Here is a 19,700-nt window from a genome sequence, read left to right as displayed (position 1 = left end):
CATATCACATTGTACGCAATAATTCTGGCAAGAAAATGTAAAAAAAAAAATAGATATATTTATATAAACAGAACCCATTCCTTGCAGGCTAAAATTTTATATATTTTATTTAAATAATTCTATTTCTAACTTTTATTGTATTTTCTCACAATTCACACTGCCCACTCATTAAAAGTGCAATCTAAAAAATTATAAAATAAATAAATATATAAATAAATAAATAATTATTGTGATATTCGTGAAAACTGTATTTTTTATTTTTATTTGGTTTGCCATTTACTGCAGTTACTTTTAACTGTTTGCAGTTTAAATTAATCTAAATATGCTGCACTTTGGTTTTGTGGTAGATTTTCTGTTACATTGTATTCGTAATTGTTTTTTTATTTTGTTACAATATTAATATTTTACTGTATACAAAATCAGGATTTTGTTATAGTTTCTAAATTATTTTTTTTTTCTACTCACTTCATGCCAATTGTATTTTTATACTAAATCAAATTTTAATATTTGTTTTGTTGCTGTAGTATATTCCTAAAATGTATTTTAAAAATGTCTGTTTAGTCATAGCGCCAAGAAAAGTTAACGTAAAAATACCATGAAATATTGTGATATTATTTTAGAACCATACTGGCCAACCCTACAGATAAAACATAATGCACTTTTCTCACTGACCTGCTGTATAGATGTCAAAGTAGGTGGGTTTGTTAGCAATGTTGCCCAGTGGCTCCAGGCCTGGGCCTTTGGCAGTGACCTTGCTGGCGTCTCCCTGAGCCTTATCTACATTCACCTCGAAGGGGCTCTTTGGAATTTGCTGACCAGCGAACAGTACAGTCACCTGTGTGGGGAAAAAAATCATCATTAAAAGGCATTAATCTTGAATTACGCTCAAACAAGAGCCGTGTGAGCTCTGACTTTGGCGTGCTCGTATCTTAACAGTGTGGCGCTTTTGTGCTTTTGAGCTGCTCGTTCACGCTGTAAAGATACACCAGCAGCTCTTTTAAGAGAACAGAAATGTTATTTTATTCTTTATTCTGTTTATTGTTGAGTTAAAAGTCTAAAAGGGTTTGCACTCTGCAGCACTAAAATAGGATTGGGTGGCTGACTATTGACTGTTGTCAGGGTTTCAATCAGTCAGTGGCGCACCACTTTCTATTTTCTGCAACCAAGATAAAAACACACCACCTCACTTCCAGACCATCACGCCCATCAGTGTAGATTTATTCCTAAACTCAGATGCTATTTTGATTGTAAGGGGACAGGGTGCACAGGGTGTACTTCTGGTGGTTAGATGTCAATTGTAATTTCCAATTGTGCTCTCTCGGCTGCTGATGGCAAGTAGTATGATCCAGGATTCAAGCTCATGATCATTGAGTTATCCTAGCAGTGCCTTAATTCACTGAACCATTTCAAGCCAATTAAAGCACAGATTAAAAAAAACAGAAACCCACCTTGTGAGGTCCCATGACCTGAGGGATGTACGTCACGCTGAAGGTCTTCTTGCCCTCGTTGGGTACAGCCTTCACCTCCTCTCTTCTGCCCTCAGGGTCCTCGATGTAGACGGTGACCTGTCCCTGTCCTGCACTGAAGGTGTCCACCGTGAACACGGCTGGTCTCATCACTCTGTTACCAACAGGTTCAATACCTGGCAACATACAAACACTGTAGATTAATATGAATAAAGGCTCTACATACAGTAAACCAATTCAGATTAGTGTCAGTGCTGTGTTTGTGTGTGTTGTGCTGGTACGAGTGGATCAGGTATAGGGCCCAACATTTTAGCAAACTGCATTAAATTTTTTACTGTATTAAATTTTTATCACTTTAATTTTAAGTTTCCAGCTTTCTTAAGAATATAAATGGAATCAAACAAAAACTGGAGCAAATTGCATCTTTGTAGATATCAAAACTGACGCGGTTACATTTAAAAATGGCAAAAAACACAATTATCTTATCAATAAAGAAAAGATCGTATTAATGAGCTTTTTATCAATGATTGTTGTAAAAATCTTAAGGCCACATATTTTTACAAATATAAAGAAAACGGCAAATCTATTTTTTTTTAAAAGACCCTTTCAGTAATGCCCTTAAAATCCTGTACATATGTAGTTTAGTTTAACAGTTTCTCCACAGTTTCACCAAAAGCGTGCATTTTTATGCGTGTTTTATGCAGTGAAACTGTAGGGCCCCACAGATACAGCAGTGCTGCTGGAGGTTTTAAACAGCTCAATTGCTCCCTCAGAAGCTATTCTACAGTTCTGTTACTGCTGCAAGATGAGTGGCTACGAAGGGTAGTTGAATTTTGGTAAAACACTACTTCATTTTCTTCATCTGTTATTTAATAAAAGAAGAAAACCAGATTCAACTTCTAGTCACTGACTGAAAGTTGATTTTACTCTGCAAATTAACCAAATCGAATAGAATCATCTGAATTGTATCCATTAATCTGAACCAATCTTTTTTTTTTGGCAAATTAAAATTTTGGCCCTAGAGTGTACACCTAAATCATAAAATCTGGGAGAAATTGCACATTGCTCATCAGTGACCTGTGTAATTATTTAGTAAGTAAACAGGACTGACCACACAGGGAAGAAATGCATTGTTGTCACTAATGTTCAGGGATTTCCTTTAATTGTATAACTCAGGGTCTTTCCACTTCCATCTTTAAGACAGTAATAAAACAGCATGGTTGGATTGTTTTAAGCAGTGTGTAAGAGGTCATCAAACTCTTGGGCCAAGACTCATTTATGCGATATATGATATTTATATATATATATTAAACCATATATATACACAACAGCTCCAGCTCAAATCGTATAACGAAATCGCGTATGTGGTTTATACTGGTATATAAAGACCAAATTATGATTGGTAAAGATGGGCCCAAATGTACGTAAACATATAAAAACCAAAAACAATGTCACTAAAGTGAAAAATTGACTTAAAATAGGCCAAAAAAAAAAAAAAAAAGAAGAATTGCATAATGAGATCACCATAAAAGACCAACATGTTTATTAATAAGGTGCATTAAATGAGATTAACGAACATAAAAATTAAATTAAGGTGTTAAATTAATATAATTGGCTTAAAAATATAACTATTTTAATTGGCAACATATGTAGTTGCTTGATAATCATCAGCCAGCACTAGAGTGGAAAACCACACAATGCACTATTACGTCATTGCCATGAATTAAAGTAGCAGAGCAAGTTTAGTATTTATTTATTTATCCAGTACATCAGCACATCAAACACACACTCACACGCACACACAACTCTATTACTGTATACTGTATATATTTAACAGTGCAGTGCAGTAATGCAGGGCCACGGCCCAACACTGCAGCTTTTTGAGAGGTTTGAGCCTCTTACGGTTTCAGTAGGCTGTAAAAATGAGGTTACTCTTAGCACATAACTGGACAGATTGTTCAATAAACACTGTTACTGAAGATAAACGCCTCTGTAGTAGAAGCTTTCCCTCACTGAGGAAGTCTGGCGTGCCTTAAATTAACTCCTAAAATTGCTGCCCTTTTAAGAAAAGATCAGCTCAGGAGATTGCATAATGGGGAAGAAACATTAAAGTGAGTAACGTCCGTTTACTACCGCAAATTAGCGTGAATTACTGCTCTACAGAGACAGCTCCTCGCCCGCGCCACAGCATTCCGGCTCAGCCCTTTCCCAAACTGACCACTTCTTCAGTTCTTCAGTTCAGCGCAGGCAGTCGAGCTGCCGGGGCCGAAATGAAAGAGGACGGGGTCCATATGGCACGGCCGGCCCCTGAATCACGCTGCCAAAACGGGTGACAACTTCTAAACTCATTAGCTACCAGCTCTAGCAGCGCAGAGAAAATTTACAGCAGGTGAGAGCTCCGCTCACAGGCCGTCCATCAACCATGTTCCAAGTCCGGCAGAGCCTCACCATGTTTACTCTGCAATATTTCACAGAGGAGAAGCTGACAGCTCCAAGTACAACACTGAGGGGGAAAAGCATTAAGAAGCTCCAGAGCAGTCAGGATTCATCTCCTCTGCTGCTTCAACACAGATCCCTTTATACCGGACCAATGAACTAACTCTCAGCACGGACACACAGCTAAAAGAAAATGAAAGCTGGATATAAATAAGACCACAGAGACCTTTAAAACATCCTCATAGAAGGTTTTTGTAGATGCAGTAAAAAGAAAAAACCTGTAGAGAAAGAGCTAAAAGCTGTGGAGAAAGTTTATGGCCTATGAAGAAGAGCACCGCTTCAGGATACAACAGATCAATCAAATCTATCAAATTAATAGGGTTGCCAATGCTAAAGCAGTAATGCATGGAATTAATTTGGAATCAGCAATGCATTATTATTATTATTATATTTTTAAACGCAAATTTAATTACAGCACCAAGTTTGACCCTGATTTCCTCCATAATCTGCCCCAACCCCATGCTGCTGGTCAACCTGTTGCTCGTGCACCTCGTCGACCTCGTTTCCTTGAGCGTAATAACCATAGAATAAGCATTTGAAGAACCTAAAAGCTAGTAAAGAATCTTTAACCTTTCTACTTTTTAATTAGGAAAAAAAAAATTGTATCCCATTTTCTTCCCAATTTACAAGGCCAGTTACCCAAGTGATGTTGATGACCCAACACACCAAGAGGGTGAAGACTAGCACCTCTCTGCCTCTTATCGAACGAGTAGCACCACAGCGCTAACACTCAGAGGAAAGTGTAGGGACTCTGTTCTGATACATCAGCTCACAGACGCAGCTTTGTGCTGATCCACATCTCCCTAGGAGTGATGAGGGGAAAGAGAGAGAGTCATCTACTGTACCCACCCAGAGAGAGCAAGGTCAATTGTGCTCTCCCGGGATTCCCGGGGCAGCTGATGGCAAGCTGCATGAGCAGGATTCGAACCAGCGATCTCACGAACACAGTGGCAGTTCTATAGACTGATGGATCAGTCAAAGCCCCTTATCTTACTTTTTTAAAACATTAATATGTACATTACAATTTATCGTACAATAAGGTAATTCAGACATTTCGTCAACAACTGTCAGATTTTTACCACAAAATGTTATTGCACTTTAAATATTTTTTATTTATTTTTTTAAGTCAGAACTGCGTTATTAGGCCATCATCATCAATAATAATCACCATCATGGGACCACAAAAGTTTTGTTTTATGGTATCCTTTAAAGAATCCTTTTTAGTATGCTTTTATTTGAGTGATGCCACATTTTTTTGTTTCCATAAAGATCTTTGTGAGAAAGTTGGAGTTTAAAAAAATAAAAATAAATAAAAAAAAAAACACAGTAAAATTGGCAAATCACCCTTTAACCTTTAAACGTTTTTTATACAGAGCCAGAAGTGTTTTTCTATTTAATCATTTTTTTTACATTTCTACTTTGTGAAATGTTGCCAGGTGTGAATTATTTAGAAGGTCTTTACAACCACAGCCAGTCATCAAAACAAAACTAAACAAATGAATCCGGCCGAAAGATAACGTCGACACTCCGTCTGCTGGAGAGAGAGAGGCGCTAAAAGACGAACATAAAGAAGATCCTGTCTGAAAACAGTTTAAACACAGACGACCCTGTAACACAAGGGTGTATGTTTATTGTGCAGCTCTCTTCCTGTGTATAAATCCTTGTGTTAAAGGGTTTGTGTTAAATATTGTTTAAATATGATCATTGAAAAGTTCAGATGCGCTTTACAGTCTAATTACAGGAAGTGCACAGACCAATTAAAGCAAATAGAATCATCAACAAATGCCTAGTATTACTTATGCATTATTAATACTGTGACATGTCAGCATGTTGATTTCTGGTGCAGATTTCTGTATAATCCTACCTGGGCCGTAAGCTCTGGCCTTCTTAGGGTTGAGTTTGGGTTTGAGTGGAGCTCCAGGTTTGAGTTTGGCCTTGGGGAACTGAGACAGATACGTCATGACCGACTGCTCATCCACACTCGGATCAATGATCTCTTCAGGAGCGATCACCTGCAGAAACACACACCATAAAATGTATTATCAGTACTTAACTTTCAGTGGAAGTCAATGTAAAAATAATTTATTTCAGGTCATTTTTGTTTGTATGTTCAAATCCTGGAGTAAACTAAAAATCTACAAAAACAAACATTGGAAAGTGCTGATATTCTTTACTCTTGAGGCGTCGATCACTTTTAAAAAGAGAGAGACAAACAGCGAGAGCAAGAGAGGAAGAGTGAGAGACAGCTAGAAAGAGGAAGCGTGAGAGAGAGAGATGAAATGAGAGAAAGAGAGAGGGAGAGCAAAAGCGAGAGCGTGCGAGAGAGAGAGAGAGAGAGAGAGACAGCTAGAAAGAGGAAGCACGAGAGAGAGAGATGAAATGAGAGAAAGAGAGAGGGAGAGCAAAAGCGAGAGCGTGCGAGAGAGAGAGAGAGAGAGAGAGAGAGACAGCTAGAAAGAGGAAGCACGAGAGAGGGAGATGAAATGAGAGAAAGAGAGAGGGAGAGCAAAAGCGAGAGCGTGCGAGAGAGAGAGAGAGAGAGAGAGAGACAGCTAGAAAGAGGAAGCACGAGAGAGGGAGAGACAGTGAGACAGCAAAGAGAGGGCGAGACAGTGAGACAGCGAGAGAGAGGGCGAGACAGTGAGACAGTGAGAGAGAGGGCGAGACAGTGAGACAGCGAGAGAGAGGGGGAGAGACAGCATGAGAGAGAGGCAGCATGCGCTAGAGAGAGACAGACAGCATGAGAGAGAGGGAGAAAGAGAGAGAAAAAGCGAGAGCGTGCGAGAGAGAGAGAGAGAGAGAGAGAGAGAGAGAGAGAGACAGCTAGAAAGAGGAAGCACGAGAGAGGGAGAGACAGTGAGACAGCGAGAGAGAGGGCGAGACAGTGAGACAGCGAGAGAGAGGGGGAGAGACAGCATGAGAGAGAGGGAGAGAGAGAGGGAGAGAGAGGGAATGCAAGAGCGAGAGAGAGGGAGAGAGAGAAAGAGAGACAGACAGCTAGAAAGAGGAAGCGTGAGAAAGGGAGAGACAGCGAGAGAGAGGGCGAGACAGTGAGACAGTGAGAGAGAGGGGGAGAGACAGCATGAGAGAGAGGCAGCATGTGCTAGAGAGAGACAGACAGCATGAGAGAGAGGGAGAAAGAGAGAGAGAGAGAGAAAATGAGAGCGAAAGACAGAGCGAGAGAGAGGGAATGCAAGAGCGAGAGAGAGAGGGAGAGAGAGAAAGAGAGACAGACAGCTAGAAAGAGCAAGCGTGAGAAAGGGAGAGACAGTGAGACAGCAAGAGAGAGGGAGAGACAGCGAGAGAGAGGGAGAGAGACAGAGACAGAAAGTGAGCGGGAGAGCGAGACAACACGAGCAAAAAAAAGACAGCAAGAGAGAGAGAGGCAGCATGCGCTAGAGAGAGACAGACAGCATGAGAGAGAGAGAGAGAGAGGCAACGTGAGAGACAGACAGCATGCATGAGAGAGACAGACAGCACATGTGCACTAGAGAAAGAGAGAGAGCGATAGACAGTGAGAGACAGCATGAAAGAGAGAGAAATCTAGCTTCTGAACTCAACAGTAAGCAGCATTGTTCATATCGCTAAATAAAACTGCTGATGCATCTCAAGCTCTGTAAGCCTCGTCACATGATTAACAATCATTTTATTTTAATGGAAATTAAGTTTTCTAAATTAATTGCATGTTTTAACATGTTGACATTTTTAAACAGGACATAAGTTTTTTTTTATAACTGTAGTTAATTTTATATAGAAATAAAGGAGACAATAGAAAATGGAGGAGACAAATTGATTCAATGAAACCACTGATTACAGAAACAACCAGACGCTTTCACAATATAATATAAATATTTAATCTGTAGGATTGATATTCTTCTCATGATGAATAGCTGGATAAGGTGCAGCTCAGGCTGATATAAAGGTTGGGAAAACTGTGAACAGAGTTAAAGTCCAACCAGAGGGCGTCTCCTCACTGAGTACTGAACGCACAGCTTCCTGTTTGTAAAGGTGTGATTTGGGTGGAGAGGTAAAGAGCTGGAATTTATCTGCCTCCTCTTGAGCAAACAGAAATTATTCAGTTCAATATGGATACGCTGTGTAAACACCGCACACTGAGCACAAATGAGAAACACATTACGGGATAAAAAGGTCCCGCCTTACCTGGAAAACACACACAAATCATCTCAGATTAACCCTTTAGATCCTGTATGTATTCAAATTTATTTTCAATAATTGACCATTTTTATAGGCCCTAAAACTGAACCCTATGGTACTCATATCATATTTACTGTAGTATTTCATACTGTGGTAACTGCTATGCTGTCGTCAACTGGTTGTTAAGTACAAGTGGCTGATATGATGTTTCTTAGTGGTTGCTATGGTGTTGGGTGGCTACTATCCTTTTGTCAACCGTTTGCTAAGGTATACCAGGTGGCTGCTATGGTGTTAGGTGGCTGCTATGGTGTTAGGTGGCTGCTATGGTGTTAGGTGGCTGCTATGGTGTTAGGTGGCTGCTATGGTGTTAGGTGGCTGCTATGGTGTTAGGTGGCTGCTATGGTGTTAGGTGGCTGCAGTTGTATTCAAAATGCTTTTGTCAACTGGTTGCTAAGGTATACCGGGTGGCTGCTATGTTGTTAAGTGGCTGCTATGGTGTTAGGTGGTTGCAGTTGTATTCAAAATGCTTTTGTCAACTGGTTGCTAAGGTATACCGGGTGGCTGCTATGTTGTTAAGTGGCTGCTATGGTGTTAGGTGGCTGCAGTTGTATTCAAAATGCTTTTGTTAACTGGTTGCTAAGGTATACCGGGTGGCTGCTATGTTGTTAAGTGGCTGCTATGGTGTTAGGTGGCTGCAGTTGTATTCAAAATGCTTTTGTCAACTGGTTGCTTGGTGGCTGCTGTGGTTTTGCCAATTGTGTGCTTAATTGTAGTGGCTACAGTATCCCAGGTGGTTGTTTTGCTGTTAAGTGATTGCTGTGGTGGTGCTGTTTGGTTGACATGGAATCCCTGATGGTTGCTATGGTGTTGCTAGGTGGTAGCCAAGCTGTTACATGGCTGCTATGGCAGATCAGACACTTGCCATAACATTGCTTAGTGGAGCTTAAGGTGTTGCTAGGCAATCTCTATGGCTTCCGGAGTGGTTGATCGGGTGTTGTCGATTATCTCTGACAACTATTAATGGCTGTGCATTCCCACAGTTTTAATTTCCCAATTTTTTAAAAATACAGCAGCAATATAAAAATTTATTTTATCAACACTGGCAGTTTGCAACACTTATACAGGACACATCAGCAATATGCAAATTAGCTCCCAAACTGTGGGTGCTGAATGAATCGTAGGATTCACATAATTCAGCAAGTCAAATTAGGCTGCAAATAAAGCTGGCTTATCTTTAACTGAGGCACATCACTGATTTACCAATGTTTTCAATGCAATGCAAAGATTCCACTCACCTGCGGGATTCCCAGCCAATCATCAGCCAGCTGCATGGCCTCTGTAGCATTTTCCACTGGTTTCTCTGTGTCCCAGGTCTCCCAGTCAGGACACAAACCTAACGTGCACAGAAACAGACCAATCTTAAAAACAGAACTTAGCTTGTAGCTAGGGCTGCACGATATATATCGTTTTAGCATAGTTATCGTGATGTGTGCATGCTCCCTAGTCACATCACAGGACGTGTTTTGGATTTTTTGACATAAGAAGTAGATACACAGCGCTGTCTCTGTGTCTGTATGAGTGCTGGGCTGCTGCTGCCTGAGAAGCGGGAGGGGGAGGTGGACCGCGAGGGGGGGGGGGGGGGCAGGAGTAAACACTAGGTAACCTCACGCATGGCCTCCTTCCACATGGTTGGGCACGTGCTTGTAAACGTGAGCATGTGTGAAAAGTTGTGCACCTCAGTCCAGCACAGTTTTGCAGTGCAGATATTTCCAGTTACAGCTGAATTCAAGCTTTTAATCCCAGAAAACAAACACTCTTATTTACCTTTTAAAAAGCCATTTAAATGACTGATTAAAGGGCCAATCACTGTTGTTTAGCTGTTTTTTGATGGGTTTTGAGTTGAGCTCGGCGCTGACTCAGCTCTTGATTGGTCTGGAGGCGAGACAGCACGCGGTTCATTGTTTAATATCATTTGCAATGTAATTTTTTTCCAATATCGTGCAGCCCTATTTGTTGCCGATAAAAATCCTAAATTCCTGCATTTTTTTAAGAAGTTTTAGAACTAAAGCCACGATTGTTGTTAATTTATAGAACACTTTGTGAAACAGAGTCGCACACTGACCTGGAGCACAGCTGTCCACCAGCGCTCCCAGTGCCTTGCCGTCCTTCCAGTCCTGGCTGAAGTTGGTGATGGGAAGGTCGGGAACTTTGTGCTGGATCCAGCCCAGCAGCCTCTGCTTGGGGGTGGCCTTTTTGGCTTCATCGTCCTCCTCACCCTCCCACACGGGCATGGAGATGGAGTAATGCAGGATGAGGGTCCATACCATCCCCAGGATCAGCTTCAGGTTGCCGTCCACAATTGCTTTACTGTCTGGACACAAGAAGAAAAAAAACAGACGTATACATAAGAACAGTGGGTCAAAATTTTAACGTTTTTACTTTTAGAGGAGAAAAGTGAAAGAGAATTTCTTTAGACCTTTAGAAGATACATGGCACTATACAGTATGAATATGAACCAAAAAAAAAAAGATTCTCTTTCTAGGCAGTTGCCATATGGTTGCTAAGGCATTGCTATGCTGTTAGGTGGCTGATGGGTGGTTACGGTTTCATTTCAAGGGGTTCAAGTGATTGCTACGCTGTGGTCCACTGTTTGCTATAAAATGTTAAGTGGTTGTTTAGTCGCTGCTATAATGTTTAATGGGTTTCTATGGTGTAAGGTGGCTACTGGGGTATTTCAAGTGGTTACGTTACTATCCTAGCCCTGTACATCTCCCTCTGGGTGGGTAGATGGCGCTGTCTCCCCACATCACTCCTAGGGTGATGTCCGCAGCACAGGGCGTCTGTGAGCTGATGTACCGGACCAGAGCTGCTGCTTTCTCCTCCAAGCATTAGCGTTGTGATGCTACTCGGTGATGCTGCATCAGCAGCAGCTCGAAAAGAAGCGGTGGCTGACTTCACATGTATCGGAGGAAGCATGTGTTAGTCTTCACCCTCCTGGTGTGTTGGGGCATTACTAGTGATAGGGGGAGTCCTAGTGAGTGGGTTTGGGTAATTGGCCGTGTAAATTGAGGAGAAAATAAGAAAAATTAGAAGCAAAATTATATAAATAAAACATGAATAAAACTACAAGTACTCATTAACGGTGAGATTAAAGATGATATTTGTTTAATCTCTTTCTACAGAGCTGATTAACGAGCTCCTATAGGAGATACCCAGATATGCCAGCACAAAAGAGAGGGAAGGGAAAAAAAACACTCATAGGCTACAGGAAGTCAGTGTAGATTGAAATACACAGTAAGATTGAAAGATATGAAAGACTGAAGACAAGTCCTGGGTCAGTTTCAAGGCCCTGATGGCGTCCAGAGGAAGAGCAGCCAGGAGGAAGCTGCAGGACGAGAGTCTTCTCCGGACGTTGTAGAGGAGAAAATACCACACAACACAACTCAGACTAATAGAGGTGAAGGCCAAACCGATTATCCCTCTCAAATCATTCAGATATAAACTCACTGACACACTCAGCCTATCTGGATTAAAGGTCAAATCCTTCAGTGACAGTTCGTAACCATTGGAAACCACATGTTAGCAGAAAAACAAAGGAAATGCACATTCAGAAGTAAACACATTACTCGGAAAGAGAGCTTATGGCACTTGAGAAAGTTTCTGCTTGTCACACAAAGACGAGAAAGAGGAGGAGGAGGAGGGATACTCAAGGAGAAAGAACAGCTGCTGGCCGTTCTTAACACTGTAGACACCGTTGCCTCCGAGATGAGCCAATTGTTGCACACAACAGAGGAGCAAGAGCTTCCTCTAAACCCAGGTAAAGGTTATAGAGCATGCTTTTGCACCTCTCTGCTGCATGCAAGAATTCCTCATGTTGGATGCAAATATATATAGTATTCTATTGATATTGGCTCAATTCACAATTCCCTGCACTACAATACCCAGCATGCACTGCAACGAAACGTGTGCTCTGAGCCCCACCACTCCATCCTTTCCCCATTGAGCGATTTTACCACTAAGGTTTGCCAGTTTACAGACAGACAGACACAGATATAGCTAGGTTATTTCCAAAAAAGCAAAAATGCAACTGGCGGCAAACCTATTGATTGATTCTTTTTTCTTTTTTTTTTTTAAGGTGTCAATCGATTAAAAAAAAATTAGAAATTAACGGATTTTCATTACTTTCTTTTTAAGAATAAGGTTTTAATAAAAAGATATTTAAATAGATAAAAAGAAAGGAATCACTACAAGATCACTAAATATAAATATCATTTCTCTTAGATGGAGTATTCTTGGGTGGGAGACAAATTTAATCCAGATTTTACACTCATTTCATTCATATTTCAGCATGAATAAAATACTTCTCAACAGTAGTAACGCTTTGTTTATGTTTTAGTGAGTTATGGCAACAAGTTGAGGCCAAACTTGGTAAATGTTCTCATTTTTTTTTTAGTACAAAAAAAAAAAAAAAAAATCCAGATTAAAAATCACGCACATTATATTGACAAAACCACAGCTACAACTCACAGAGAAGCATCACCAAAACTGCCTAGCTTGCTAAACTGATCTAAACTTTAATAAAAGCAGCAGCAAATGTCAATAAATGTTCAATAAATCATGGACAGTTTAGTTTATACAGTAAAATGTTATTTAGAAATGGAAAAAAAAAATAATAATACAAAAAAAAAAAAAAAAAGTACACATATTGTGCTCCCTGCCTGTGTTGAGATTTTTTACAATTATTTATACATTTATTTAATTGAGTCCGGAAGCCCAGCTCTAAATGTTTTATACAAGGACAACATCATAGTTCTCTTTTTATTGCTCTCTATAGAATAATGAGCCCAGGCTCTGAGCTTCAGCCTAACTGCAGTTCACTCCAGCTCCACTGCTCGGAACTCCACCCAGTCCACTGCCTCGGTTCACTAATAAGGCAACACAAACATGATAGTGAGAGAGAGAGAGAGAGAGAGAGAGAGAGAGAGAGTGTGTATATCTCTCCTTTCTGTTCTGTTTAGCTCTATCAGCCATATCTTGCAAACACCCTATTGGAGGGAGCCAAACAATGAGGAGTGGAGCTGAACTTTAGCCCAGAGTGAAGGAGAGGCAGTACAGGGTGGTGTGGTCGGAGGTGGAGACTGTACTGATTGCAGCAGTTGTATTAATGCAAAGTGACCTGCAGTGAATATATACTGTAAACTGCCACTACTCTACCCCACCCTGGAGTCTTACTGCACAGCCTGGATTATTTTAAATCAGTTTATTTGACTTTTTTTTTTATTTTGGTATATTTAAATTAGATTTTGGCTTTGAACTACATTTTTGTAATAATATTCTTTATAGCAAATAGTTTAACTATTTAAAATGCCCAAAAAAAAAGCTTAAACTAAAACAAACGCATAGTAAAAATCTTTTTACTTTTTTGGTTCCCCTTTAAGTAACTGACTCCAAATTTTAAAAAAGCTTAAAAAAATGGGAGGGGTAGTTTGGAAGGGGCACTGGGTAAGTACAGTAGATGGAGCTCTCTCCCCTAATCACTCCTAGGGTGATTTGGATCAGCACAAGGCTGCGTCTGTGTGCTGATGTATCGGAACCAAGTTGCTGCGCTTTCCTCCAAGCGTTAGCGCTGTGATGCTACTCGGCAATGCTACATCGGAGGTGGAGTCTGACTGACTTTACATGTATCGGAGGAGGCGTGTGTTAGCCTTTACCCTCCTGGTGTGTTGGGGTATTACTAGTGATAGCGGGAGTCCTAATAAGTGAGTTGGGTAATTGGCCGTGTAAATTGGGGAGAAATTGGGAAAAATTTGAAAAAAATAAAATGTTTTTTTTTTAATTAAAAAAATAAAATAAATAAATAAATAAATAAATAAATACACATCCTCTTTACACACCTGCTAGTTGCCCTGATTGAACTTAAACATGTGGTGGCGCCATGATGAGCAAAGCAAAATTAAACTACTGCAAATGACAATTATTTTTATTCCATTAGACGCTTCATCAAAACAAGTCTCCACCAGCAGATTCAGCCCTAAAGTTAATAGAAACGTACAGAACAGCGTCCAGAATCACATCAGATTATCACGCCACATCACGTCCACAGCGCCATCAGGCTGGAATGTTCTGGCAGGGCTTAAGAGGCCTGTAAAAAGTGCCAGAGAGGGGTAAAGAGAGAGAGACAGACAGAAAGAGAGAGAGAGCCTCTGGAAAAGCGGTTGCTATGGTTGCCTGAGGCCGGGGTCAGGACGACTGTAACTCGAACTCTAGTACACCGCTACTTTATTTTGGGAAGAAAGTCTGAGACGTGAACAGCGTCTCAGGCTTTTTAAGTGCTTTCTAAGAGTTTTTCCACACCTAGTGTTCCTACATCCTTTAATCATCACTTACGTATCGATGCATTTCCCTTAACTTGAAGCTGATTGGTTTTAGAAGGACGTGCGTCTGACGTTGGCGTGTTGATGATAATTCAGCGGGTGGTTCATTCGGCAAGAAGCCTTTCCAGGATCCGTATAAAATGAATGTACAGATTCATTTCCTCTCCATAGTAGAGCTGCTGCTACTGTGGTTTTTATACCAGCAGCAGCAACTTCAGGCACAGTACTCTAGATTAGTTCAAATTCGCCAAATGAACATGCTCGTCCTACAGCAACTGTATCGCCATCGTTAGATAAGGATGAAAAAAGGGTTATTTATTTTCTTCTGCTGCCGTTGTTGAGGAACGCCTGCTCAGCTTCCTGTAACTGGTCTGAAAGATCAAACCATCCAGAAAAAAAAAGCGCTTTCACACTGCAGGAGAACCGGACCATGGTTCAGAAGATCTGGACCGAGACCACCTCTCTTGGTTGGACCAAAATCTGGTCCTTTAGTTCGGACCGTGGTTTACGGCCCCTTTCACACCTACTACTACTTTGGTTCAGACTGAAAAGTTAGAAAGTCCGGACCAAACGAGGCGGTTGTGAAAGCACCCTAAGTTTCCTAAAAAGTTTGTATGTTCTGGCACATTTGCATAATTGCACAAATCGAATTTCAGCTTGTTCGGCTATTCTTAAATCTTGGAACTAAATTTCAAGCTTATAAAAGGTTCTTAAAAGTGACACACCCGACAAATTTTGTTGTCAGTAAATGAAGAGTTTTTTTTTTTTCAGAAAAAAGCTTGTTTGGCTTTTCTGAAATACTTTTAATTCTTGGGACAAGTTTTAGTTATTTAAAGCCACAGTGGGCAAGTTTTGGAGATTTAGAGACCCCTCTGGTGAGAATGTGTAACTACAAAAAGCTAATTCTGTGGCATTAAAATGTAGGACTGGCTTTTCTAGAAGTGTGCTCGTTTGGCTCCTCAGGAAAAGTTTAAAAAAAAAAAAAAAAAAAAAGCACTTCCTAAAAGTGGGACTGGGGACTGTAATTGTGACTGCACAGAACAAATGCCAGTCCCATTTTTAATAAAATGGAAAGGTTTAAAAAAAAAAAAAAAAAAAAAAAAAAACACTTATTTAAACATTAAAACATATGCTTAAACTACTTTATTTGGGGAATAACATTTAAAAAAAGGTCAACATAGGGGACAAATTTTATAAATGTAAAGTTTGCTGTTTTAAGAAAAGCCAGACAAGCTTTTTTCTGAATGCTTTATAAAAAAATAAAGAAAAAAAGACGTGATGGTCATAAAAAGTTCAGAGAAGAGCTACTAAAGCATTTTTAACAAATATATTTTGCAGAAGCACATTTTTGCCATTTATTGCAATATTTTGTCCCCTCCCCTTTCAGGAACATTACTACTTTAAATTTAAATGGAAAAATCTTAAGGACTGCTGCTTTAAATTAAGTGGCACTTGTCGCCTCCTCCACAGCACGTCCAATATTTAAAATCCAGGCTGATCCAAGCAGCAGATCTGGGTAAATCTCTCAGCATGACTTGTGAAGTGGGACGCTTTCCTGAATAACAGCTTTTTGGAAGGAGTGCCTCAATGTAACCCCAAACCCCTGAATAGCACACAGTCTGAGAGCCTCTGAAGAATGTGATTAACTTGGTCATTTTCCCGCATGTAATGAGTTCTGTAGTCGAGTCAATGGGTGCGAGAGTAAGTGTGAGCACAGGGGGAAGAAGAGAGCGAGAGAGAGGGAGGGAGGGAGGGAGGGAGGGAGGCATGTTAGGGTAGTAGAGAAGAGAGTAGGAGCTTCATTCACATTCCCGGTAAATGACGTAACAGAGGCCATTCATACAAAGCGGAGAATAATGGGCCTGTAGTCATGGCAGTCTATTGTTCCAGGGGATCCAACGAGGAAGGTCATGGACGGAGGGAAGCAACAACATACCCTGTTCTGTTCTACTGGAAAGTGTAAGGGTGGAAAGACATAGGAGAAAGAAGTTTTTAAGGGCTCAGATGATTGAATTACCAAAAATATCCTGCTTTTTTGAGAGAAAGATTAAGTTTTCTTTGAATTAAAATGTAAAAAAACATTAATTAAACCTTTTTTAAAAAATTACAATAAAAAAAATGTAAAAGTGCTGCAAACTATTCCAGACCAAAACACCAAAATGGGTGGCATTTCGTAGAGTCATTATGAGCCCGAGCCACATTTAAACACAACATTTTTTTTTTGTAAGTAGAGCGTTAAAACTGAGCTTTTTAAAAACATTTTGGGGCTGTCTGAATGAGAGCAATCTGTTCAGAATGATTTTAATTAACATTACAACACTGATTCAAAATAGCATAAAAAAACGGATTATTTTCTTGGGCCAGATCCGACCCGTCCCGAGTAAAGTAGTGGGAATTACTGGGCCAAGTTTGGGTCGGCTATTGGGTCAGGCAGAGAATCTAAACTACAAAATGAACAAAAAGTATGGCTCAGTTCATGCTTTTTCGATGATTTGGACTTTCAGATCAATTGCAGAAAAAGTAAGACCGTATTTTCCTCAGTGTGCGCTGGCTATAGAAGTTCAAAAAGAGATTTGAGAGGTTCTGGTCTGACTTCACATGTATTGAAGGAGGCATGCATGGGTTTCTCCACGCCCTGCTAGTGTTGGGAGCATTGCATGTGATGGGAGAATCCTAGCAAATTTGACCTAAAACAATAATTTTTCCTCTGAAGTCAAGTGAACCAACCAATACACATCATGACCTTCTAACCATAACTTTAGGTTATCCCACACCAATCATATTGCAGTATTCTGAAGCCTTTCCTCAGAAGCCAATCAGAAGAGAACTCAATATATTATTAGTTGTTGCATTTAGATAATTAGCAACCAAGAATTTAGCATTTTTTTTATACCTTTTTAAAAAAATCTAATCAAAGTATTAAATCACCATTAGATTGATGCATTTTTACACCAACCATAAGACATAAGTGATCCTGCAATCCAGAACTATCCTGCTGGATATAAAGCCATGGAAAGACCTCCCTGCCTCGAGGAGACGCATATCTAAGCGATGATGTCAACTCGAAGGAAGCATAAATCCATAAAGCCTACAGATGTCTTAAAAACGGTGATGTAGAGGGCGTCCAAAAACACGTCCAAACATTGACATATTTTGCTTTATGAAACGTAAACATCCACCGGCTTCTTCTTACGTCCTGGAGAGTGAAGAAACCAAGCCGTGAAGCTTTGTGATTACAGTAATCAATTCTCAGGCTATGATCAACGATAAGCATGCGTAGCTTCAGGACAGAGCCTCAGAGTTCTTCAGTTTCTCTGCATACTTTATTATTTCTCCTTTCACCCTGTTCTTAAAAACGGTTAGGACTCAACAGGATGGATTGCAACAGTGCAACTCTTATTACTTGGGTGTTGGGTCATTATTCTCAGCACTGTAGTGACACTGATTGGCAAGCTGGTGGTGTATGAGGCGACTGTATCATAAAAGCAGATCAGACACAGCGGTGCTGCTGGAGTTTTTGAACATCAGTCCACGAACAGTCCACCACCCTCTGAGCAGCTTCATGTGCATTGAAGAACAGGGTGAAAGGAGGATAACATATTCAAAGTGCTCCTATATGATCAGTGGAGCTGGAAAAAAAAATAGATGTAAAAATCCCAGTCAGTCATGCAGTTTGCAATCAGCTGCCGGAGCCCCGAGAGAGCACAATTGGCCTTGCTCTCTCTATCTGGGTGGGTAGATGGCGCCCTTTACCCTCATCACTCAATAAATAAATAAATAAATAAATATTATACACGTTTAAATATTTGAGTTTCTTTGATTTTACCCAATTGAAAACCTCTGGAATATAATCAAGAGGAAGATGGATGATCACAAGCCATCAAACCAAGCTGAACTGCCTTGTTTTTTGCACCAGGAGTAAAGCAGCATAAAGTTATCCAAAAGCAGTGTGTAAGACTGGTGGAGGAGAACATAATTTGAAAGCAAAATCAGAGAAACTGATTCAGAAACTGGAGTGGTTTCTTAGTTTTTTCCAGAGATATAAAGATAGATAATATATATTGATTGGTGTAAAATGTGTTCTTCAAATGATGCTAAAGAACAACTCCAGCTAACAGTACAGCAGTAAAGTCATGGAGGGTGTGGTGGATGTGAAAGGGTTACGCCACCCACATCCTCATTATTCTAGAGTTCTATGAGTATGAGGTTACTGATTTCTCCAAGGAAACCGGGATGCGGGTCAACAAAGCCATATGAAAGAAAGGACTGAGGTCCAGATGACCAGATCTTACCACCCTGGAAAATGTAGTCAAACAGTAACTCATCATTCCTCAACTTCTTAAGCAATTCTGTAGTAGTGTAGTGACACAAATATAGACATAAAACTAAGGGATTCTTAAGCAAATAGAAGCAGATTATGTTAAAAGCAGTGTGCCACTTATGACCAAACTTAACCTTCCAAGTACCAAGAAAAAGACATTTCACAGGAACATGCGCACACAGACACAAAATATATTTATAGACATGTAATCCAGTGTAATCCAGTGTTTTGATTCTTGACATAAGAAGTAGTTACACAGCGCTGTCTCTGTGGGGCAGGATTAAACACAAGGTAATTGAAAGCTGTGCACTTCAGTCCAGCACAGTTTTCCGATGAAGATATTTTCCAGTTACAGCTTGATTCACGCTTTTAATACCAGAAAAACGTTCTTATTTAACTTTTAAAAATCCATTTACATGACAGATTAAAAGAGCCGATTTCTGTTGTTTTGCTCGGGTTTGGAGTTGAGCTCAGCTCTCGGTCAGGACGCGAGACAGCACGTGCTTGGTTGGGGGTGGGGCTGGTGACATCACTGTTTTTGTAGTCTGCTATTTATAAGTTATTACGTATTATGATAATATTTAAAATACTATAAAATACTAGAAAACACTATAAAAAAATGTTACTTGCAAATATGACTGATCAAATTAACCAAAAAAATGGAATTCTGAGTAATTTTTCCTTCAAATTATGCCAAACTGGGTCCAAACAGATGGATAAATCCAGCTTATATCGGGTTCTTTAAACAGTGATTGGTTGGGATTGTAGTTAAGCTCCTCTACAACGTCATGTTGTGAAGAACGATAAAAAGCAGCTATTTTTAACATGTTTAAAGACATCAGAGGGTGGGAGACACTAAACAGTCAGCCACACTTTCCACACAGTGTG

The 19,700-nt window shown here is 40.1% G+C and overlaps 1 protein-coding gene across 3 annotated transcripts in view; it reads right to left on the bottom strand.

The window, feature by feature from the left end:
• The window catches only part of LOC103028460 (filamin-B), a 126,954-nt gene that overhangs the window by 71,336 nt on the left and 35,918 nt on the right, over window positions 1–19,700 (bottom strand). For all 3 annotated transcript variants that reach the window (XM_022682249.2, XM_022682248.2, XM_022682247.2), the window contains exons 2-6: window positions 10,240–10,488; window positions 9,413–9,510; window positions 5,827–5,974; window positions 1,449–1,642; window positions 673–835 (exon numbers count right to left, since the gene is read on the bottom strand). In XM_022682249.2, coding sequence (XP_022537970.2) covers window positions 673–835; window positions 1,449–1,642; window positions 5,827–5,974; window positions 9,413–9,510; window positions 10,240–10,488 — 852 coding nt within the window. The remainder of the gene's footprint in view (window positions 1–672; window positions 836–1,448; window positions 1,643–5,826; window positions 5,975–9,412; window positions 9,511–10,239; window positions 10,489–19,700) is intronic.

Source organism: Astyanax mexicanus, chromosome 24 (genome assembly GCF_023375975.1).
Source record: "Astyanax mexicanus isolate ESR-SI-001 chromosome 24, AstMex3_surface, whole genome shotgun sequence".
Classification (NCBI taxonomy): Eukaryota; Metazoa; Chordata; class Actinopteri; order Characiformes; family Acestrorhamphidae; genus Astyanax; species Astyanax mexicanus.
This window is presented reverse-complemented; position numbering and strand designations above follow the sequence as displayed.